Source organism: Carya illinoinensis, chromosome 12, assembly GCF_018687715.1.
Source record: "Carya illinoinensis cultivar Pawnee chromosome 12, C.illinoinensisPawnee_v1, whole genome shotgun sequence".
Lineage (NCBI taxonomy): Eukaryota > Viridiplantae > Streptophyta > Magnoliopsida > Fagales > Juglandaceae > Carya > Carya illinoinensis.
The window spans coordinates 20,842,997-20,851,500 of NC_056763.1; the positions used below are offsets into that span (position 1 = coordinate 20,842,997).

Genomic DNA, 8,504 nt, shown 5'->3' on the forward strand with positions numbered 1-8,504 from the left:
ACCCCAAGGCCACCTTTCCTGATCTTACCTTCATTGTTGCATGTCCTAGAAGTTGAAGACCCGGATGACTGAGAGCTCGACTCAAAGACATACGAAACATATCGTTAACAATACCCATTATTTGTTTTGAATTAATTAACATGTGTTTCTTTAAGGCTCATCATTTAACAAATTCCTATTTTAAAATATAACATTCAAATTAATTGAGACAGTTTGCTTGCAATGTAACTATGTTTTGACAATTAGATCAAGAATAATGCTACTTAATTGGTCATTTCAAACTTTCTGCTCAATGGCTCTCTTGAAATGATGCATATATCACTATGTGATGACACGTTATTTATTAAAAAATAAAAAATTATATATAAATATAAAAGTGGTAGAGATTATCGAGAACTTAGAGTTCTAACCTTCCTTTTATATATTTTCAAATGTTATTTTCTTTTAATATGTTTTTATTATTTTGTTATCATTTATTAAATTACGTGTTACAGTGCGGTGATGCCACGTCAAAGGCCATCCCAGTGATAAGGTTGAGATGACTGGCCATAGCAGTAGTACTTTTAGATCCAATTGGCAAATTTTTTAGCTAAAACAATTTGAATATTGCTTAAATATTATGAGACCAATTAATTAATCTAAGTGACCGCAGCCAGTGCATTGCCCTTCCGGACCATCACCTTGAACCCTCCAGCCATATGGCCAGTCAACAAAGGAACAAAAATCGGCTGGTCCTGATCACAGACCGGCCAGATCTCGAACCGCCTCAGTATCCTGACCACTGCATACGACATCTCTACAAAAGCCATCTCCTTCCCAAGGCACACCCTCGGACCGGCCTGGAAAACCGGGAACTTGTACGGACTGATATCCGTTTTCAACTTCCCATCCAGCTTATCATCGAACCATCGGTCCGGTTTAAACTCGAACCGATCCTTCCCCCACAACTTCTCCATTCTCCCCATTCCATAAGGAAAGTAGGTCACTCTATCTCCCTTCCCGATTGGAGTCCCATCGGGAAAAGTATCATCTTCGAGGGCGTGCTTTGAGTCCCACGCAACCGGCGGGTAGAGCCGCATGGACTCGCACAGGCAGGCCTTGACGAACTTCATCTCCTTGAGAGTTTCGCAGTCCAATGGCTTTTCAGTTTCGGATCCGCCATTAATATTGGCCAGCACAGAATTCACTTCGTTCACAATGAGTTCCTTTTGATTTGGGTACTTTGAGAGCAACCAGAACAGCCATGTCAAGGCCGAGGATGTCGTGTCTCGGCCCGCCATGATGAAACTTATCACCATGTCTCTTGTCACCTCCTCGTCGACGTGCCCCGCCTGCAAAAATCTCGACAATAAATCAGTACTGCTCTCGCGTTTGTTTTCGCCAGCTTCTTCGAGGATTCGCCTCTTGTTTCGTATGATCTCGGCCACAGAGCCATGCACGAGTCGAACTGCTTCTTTGAGTTTCTTCTCGGAGCCTAGGTTCAGTGCACGCTTGATCTTCCAAAACCAGAATACCGGGGCCATCGAACGCATGGCGCTTATCTCCGACGCAATGTCAAAGGCTTTTACAAGAGGAGGCACGGGGCAATGCAGGTCTAGGCAACATGGGTCTGTCCCCAACGAGACCTTACAGATAGTTTCAAACGCAAACCTTCTCAGTATTTCTTGCAAATCCAAGATTTCATTCCTCTCCGCGGCCTCCTCAAGCAATGGGATCAATCGGCAGTCGACTTCTTCTTCAATCGTTTTGAAGACGAATTCTCTCAAGGACTTTGTGCTAAACTCATGGCTGGCCAGCTTGCGCTGGGTGAACCATAACTCACCGTCGACGTTGAAGATACCATAGCCAAGAAGATCGCCGAGGATGTCGGTGAAAGGGGTGCCTTTGGGGAAGTTGTTAAAGTTTGTCTTGAGCATGTATTCGACGTTGGCCGGGTTTGCGGTCACAACGATTCGCCGTGCACCGAGCCGGTGCACGTCGATGGTCTGAGTGGGGGACTTTGATAAGAGGTCTGTGTACCAGTCCAGGAGGCGCCGGCGGTTTTTGTAGAAAGAGATTAGGCAGCCAATAACTGGGTATGAAGGAGGGCCATGATCAATACTGGAAGACAATTTCCGATGAATTTGAAGGATGAAGGAGAAGAAGAACAGGGAAGAGAAAAGGGAAAACGTCCCTAGAGATATGAAAGCTAGAAGAAAGATAGCCATGGTTTTGCTTAATTCAGATGAAGTAGTAGTACCGATGATCTATATATACTTTGAAATGTTCATATATATATATATACACACACTAAAAGAAAATTGATAGTTATTATTATTTATTTTCTGTAAAAATGATTATTTTTTATTAAAAGGAATCCGTTTAAACAAAAAATAGTCATCTTCACAAAAATTAAGTCACAATAATTATTCAATGTTCTTGTAATGATATAATATCTCTGTCATATGTGTTGTATACGCATGCAACGTTTGCTTGAGAGAGAGAGAGAGAGATACTAGTGTCTTAGAATAAAGCTAACTTGTCCACTCAAGTGTATCGCTTGATAAAAAAAAAAATTAAATTTTTTTAATTAATGATTAAGAAGTGATTTTAAGTATATTGATATATTTTTTTAATTTTTAAAATATTTCAATATATTAAAAAATGTGAAAATTAAAAAAAAAAAAAATCAAAAGTAACTCGCGGTAAGATCGAAAGGCAGAGTACGTAGTACCGCTCTAATGTCTCGACTCATTTGGGTTTACAATCGGGAGGAGAAAAGGACTGCGTGACGCATGGTTCACGTGCAGACTTAGAAGGACAAAAAAACGGCGAGCCGGCTCAGTAAGGAATTTGAACAATGAAACACATATTACGGCGGAAGTTTCGTCCTTCAACTTGGGATTTTTGTCTTTTTTTTTTTTTTTTTAAATAAAATATTAGAACAAGTACTAATTAATTGGGTTATCATCGTATTGTAAAGCATGTAAATGTATAATTCATGATGTACATAGGGATCACATAAGGTACTTATAACAGTACTCATGCGACCTTTATGCAATCAATTAGTTAATTTGTTATTATGATCTTCAACTAGCTCAATAAAAAATTGTTTATTCGGCTTAGGAGTTCAATTAACTTTACCTTATATGATTGGTTTTAATATTTTTAATTTATATGTTAACGGAAAGAAAAATAATATTCTTCATTCTAAATTTTGTCTTCCTAGCTCAATCCCCCTCACTTGTAGCATATTTGAGTAGATGCCATTCAAGTAGTTGATATATATATATATATGAACTTAAAATCAGTCAGATCAATAAACTTTGAGAGATGATATTTGCAATCGTGAAATACGCAAGCACAACGTAATTTCTTTTTAAAAAAATGAATAAATATGAGACCCACATAAAAAAAAAAAAAAAAACTAATTTTTTAATAGTAGACCTCACTCTTTTTTAATACGATTACGCAGTATTTATGTACTCTAAGACTATATATAACATTACTCAAACTTTAATAGAGATGATAAGATTTAAAATGAAAAGTAGGGTTACTCTTACATATAACACCAGACTCAATTAGCTAGCAAGGCTGGAGAGAAACCATTTAACTCAAGGACTAAGTTGATCATAAACCCATTACCCGAAGATTTGACCCAATGGTGTGAATCACATTAGTCCATAGGAGTCATATCACTAGACCATTATGAAATAAAAATTGTATTTGCGAGCTAGTGTAAAGGACACGCTTTCTATGTCACTTGTATATATGACATGATTTGATTTTCAATAGAAATTTAAAAAATTTGAATTTTTAAGTTTCTATTATAAATCAAATTGTGTTACTTGATTGACATAGATATGGGTGGGCTTCGACTCCAATGGAGTTAGATTCCTCAACTCCGAGCTCCAACTCTAATAACCATTGGAGTCCAAAATCAACTCAAATTCTGGCTCTAAGAATGAGCTAACTCTAGTTCTGCTCCACTTGATCAGTATGGAACAAAGTCAGAGTTTCCATTTAGAGTTAGATTTTTTCTTTTCCATTTTCTTACCCACTCTCACTTTCCCAGCATTCAAACAAATATTAAGAAAGTTCTATACTACTAAAAACAAGATTCCTAAATAGTACTACTAAAAACAAGATTCCTAAATAGTAAACACAATCGATGACACCCGACGGGGATAGAGACAACGATGTCGGAGGGTCAATATTGACTGTCGACGATATCCTTCCCATGGGAGGTACAACACTGTTGGTCCTAGCCACGGGCCGATATGCATGAGACAATGGCAAAACAAAGTTAGCTGAGAGAAAAAGAACAAAGATGCAGAGGAGGCAAAGAGAGAAAACAGAGAAGTTGAGGAGAAACAAAAATGTCTAGGATTAGTTGAAACTAAAACAGTTGAATATATAGGAGTATGAAAACAACATTGTCTTAAGATTTGTTATAAAAAAATATATGTAATAAAAAGTTGCAGCGTTGTGTGATTTGGTCTAGGGGGCTCGAATGTAGTTCATGTTATGTACAAAAACAATCACAACCATTAGGCTACTTGGCCTTCTGTCAATTGTGTTACAATATCAAATATATCAAGTATATATATCGAAGTCAAATTTGGTAGTGTGGAGTCTTATTGACCTCCAAACTCCGATTCTGACTATCTTAAAAGTCTGGACTCTGACTTTGATTCCAAACTCTAAACTTTTTCGACTTCAACATAATCGAAATCAAAGTGGGCATCAACGGAGTCGGACCTATGGAATTTTTACCTAACCCTAGATATAGATAGTAAGTTCATACAAGAAGAATGATTCATTAAGAAATGCTCATGATATGGAAAGTGGACAACATACCCTACGAGTTTTGGCACGAGAAATGTGTAACAAGCGTGGGGACAAGAATTGATCTGTTGCCAACTTTGCCCCACTAGAACATAGTACGTAGGGGTGTACAAGAAACCGAAGAACCGCCCGTGACCGACTCAGACCGGCCGCAACCGTCAAGGAACCGGTCGGCGGGCGGCAACGATTTAGAGAAACCGCCTATCGTCGGTTCGGTCGCGGTTTGAGGCCGGCTCAAACCGCTGAACCGGTCGATGTAATAACACTTTTTTTTTTAAATTTTCTCAATATGAAACGACGCCATTCCACTTAAGTTTAAGTGGAACGGCGTCGTTTTACCCTAAGTGTTTGTCTCTCACACAAATTAAACGACGCCGTTTGTTATTAAACCAAACGGCGTCGTTTTGTCTATAAGGTGAGAAAAAAAATTAGAACGGCGTCGTCTGGTATTAAACCAAACGGCGTCGTTTCGAAATTACACAGTCGTCGTCTTCCTTCTTCCTCGTTTCTGCGTTTCAGTAACCCTCTCTCTCTCTCCTCTGCAACTCTCTCTCTACTCTCTCAGATGAACGACGCCGTCGGAGGAGAACCGAGAACCGACCGTAAACCGCCAGAGAACCGCCGGAGTCGATACGGCCGGTTGTCCTCCCTCCCGTCGACCGGTTACGGTCGGTCCGTCCACCATTTTTCCCCTCATCGGTTGGCGGCGGTTCTGCCCAAAAACCGCGCCGAAGGGGTCGATTTTCATCCCTAATAGTACGTACGTACCTGAATTTCAGTATGCATGCGTGCGTGTTCTAAGTTTTTGGATTGATAAAAAAATAGTAGTCACGAATGTAGATCTTCACATGTTAAATATGGCACGCCTTGTGTTCAAAGCTTTAAGCTGGTTAATGTTGTGTCGGTCACTACTTACGTACTTATCTTGAAAGTGATCTGGAGTATTCTCATCCATTAAAAGAGAGACGTGTACAATTTTATTCGGAGAAAAACTAATATTTATAAAGAGTTATTTGTGATGACACTACAAAAATAAAAATAAAAATTGTAACAGATCATATGTCATAAAAATGATTATTTACGATTAAAATATACTCATTTGAGTATAAAATAATCATTTTTACAGTAAATAAGTGGCGGCCACAACTAAACAGTTGTTTTATAGTGTTATAATAGATCATTTTAATAGGAAATTATTTTTGTAACAAATAATTGACTATAAATAAGCGTCTTTATATAGTGATATATACAGCTAGGTTTTATTACAAGAAAATTTTGAATATATATGAATATAATGATCTAGATTAAATAAAAGTGTAAATCTCTATTGGTGATGATATTGGTCGACAGTTGATCTAGTTTCAATTGGTTAATTGGATGTCTCAAATGCGGTACTCTATGGTGGACTAGATATATATGCAGCCATGTCTTCGTTTTTCTCTTTGTTACAAAGTATGTAGAGGGGGAAATTAAGAAGAAAAAAAAAAAGATAGAGAAGAGGATGCCAAGTGAAGAAGCTAGCCCTTCGATGCCCCCTATGCGTAGTGATCATTATATAAAATGGTATATGAAATCCCGCATCATTTGAGAGGGAGAAATTCATTTGCTTTATAATAATTTTAACAAGTCAGGAGTATTCTAATTATATCAATAACTAATCATTTTGAAGTATAGACTCTCGAACAAATTACAAAGCCCAGCTCTTTGCTAAATGTTGTTGACCTTCATCAGTATTTTTCAAGCTCCACATTTTATTCTTTATTAATCATTCTATCTGTCTTGATCATGATGTCTCACCACACATTTTAAATCAAGCCACGTATATGTTCATGTTGAGCCTATTCCAAGTTTTATCTCTAACAGAAACCATGCAATTAAAGAAACTAAATTATATAATATGTATAAAAAATTTAATGTTGTCCCGGAAACTTTCATTTCCTAACTCATCACTGTTGACAACATAAATCCCATGAGTCAGCAATTTCAGCTAAAGATGCCATTTTCCCATGCGCAAAAAGCAATGCCAAATTGTACTGCTCAAAACCAAAAAATAAAAAATAAAGACCAACTATTTACATAAGAGTTCTGGTATATAAAGATATTTTTAAATATTTTTTGTACACTACACTGAAGTGATTGATTAAAATAATTATTTTATATTAAAGATAATCATATTAATAAAGTGTGCAAAGGAGTAAATAAAAATAACTGTACATAAAATTTTTATTTATGTAAAGTGGATAGTGTGTGAATGACATGGACGTAAATTAATTAAACAAAAATAACTGTGCATAAAATTTTTATTTACATAATGCAGGCGCAATTGGACGTAAGATATTATTAAAAAAACTTTAAATTACTGAGAAAAAGTTTAAAGAGATTTTGTAAAAGGGAGAATCGTTAATCTTCATTTATTTTTACAAACCATCTCACATCTTCTAATTTAATTATTATAATTTTCTCAAACTCTTATATAAAATATAATAAATAATTCGACTTTTTTAAATCAATATTTTATTTATTTTTTATTTTATCTTATTTGTATAAACAAATGAAACCTAAAATAGATTTTAAAGTTATTCTTTAGATAATGATAGTGAGCTAGTGGGTTTTGAACGCGACTAGTGTAACAGCCATTGGGCTGTATTTTATGGAAAAAGCACAATTTTTTATTGTTTATCATACTTTTTTATATTTTTAAAACTTGAAACTTGTCCTTACATTGCTCATTTTCTAAAATGAATCAAAAGGAGAATCTATGAAAAAAAACAAAAATAGAGAGGGTACAAGTAGATTCTCCCCATATTTAAATCAATGCTCCTAGACTTGTCCCTTGAACTCCTCCATTGATTTTTAATTTCTCACACTTGTGTGAATTGTTTGCTTGCTAAGAAAATACCTACCACTTGCAAACAACCGACTAATTTTTTTGGATATATTTGAGAATCCTAATGGATGGAGCTTAAAATAATGGGGAGTTTTTCTCTTTTGTTATCCTTATCAACAAAATTCAAATCTTCTAATTATAATGACACACGTATAGATAGCTGCCAATTGGAACAATTTTACTCAAATACTTTCACCTATCATCATTCATGAAAAAAGCAATTTTGGAAAAGGAAGTCATAGAATCAAAAGCGAAAATTTTGTTATGTCCACCCATTGCATTTCTTGATTTCAACAATGTGATAAACAGGCGAAGAAGATATATATAATGCGAACTTGCCGACTCGTACTCTTTGATGTTTACTTGATAGCAAGCCTATGAGTGTCATGAGCTGGGCCCATTACCTAGATTTCGTATCTTACATTTTTTTTCTTCTTCTTCTTCTTCTTCTTTTTGTATTCGCAGCCAAAATCTTCATTAATGCACGTTCTTAATTGTTTAACATGTTTGACATGTTAATAAAGAGAAATTTGAAATATACTTTTAACTATAGTACAGAAGATTTTTATACATGAATTAGGCAGAAACACTTGCCTTTCAAACATGTGCAAAATCATCAAATATATCTTCTTTTATAGATATGGTTCCCGCCACAGTGTCTCCAATTTTGTTTAATAGTCAAGAGAATATCTGTGTTTAAGTTTCTTGCTAACAAGGACACTGCATATTGGTGGTTTATGCTAAAACACTTGGCTTAAACCCATAAGTATTATCTTAAAATAGGTAATCA

General features: G+C 35.9%; 1 protein-coding gene across 1 annotated transcript; it reads right to left on the bottom strand.

Annotated features, from left to right (window-relative positions):
- Positions 1 to 638: 638 nt before the first annotated feature.
- On the bottom strand, positions 639 to 2,207 carry LOC122289334 (cytochrome P450 94B3). Its single transcript, XM_043096315.1, has one exon. The coding sequence runs from the start codon at positions 2,205 to 2,207 to the stop codon at positions 639 to 641; it is 1,569 nt and encodes a 522-aa protein (XP_042952249.1).
- Positions 2,208 to 8,504: the final 6,297 nt, after the last annotated feature.

What these genes read in the sequence shown, in the direction of transcription:
- LOC122289334 (XM_043096315.1), bottom strand. Translation starts at nt 2,207, where the DNA reads ATGGCTATCTTTCTTCTAGCTTTCATATCTCTAGGGACGTTTTCCCTT.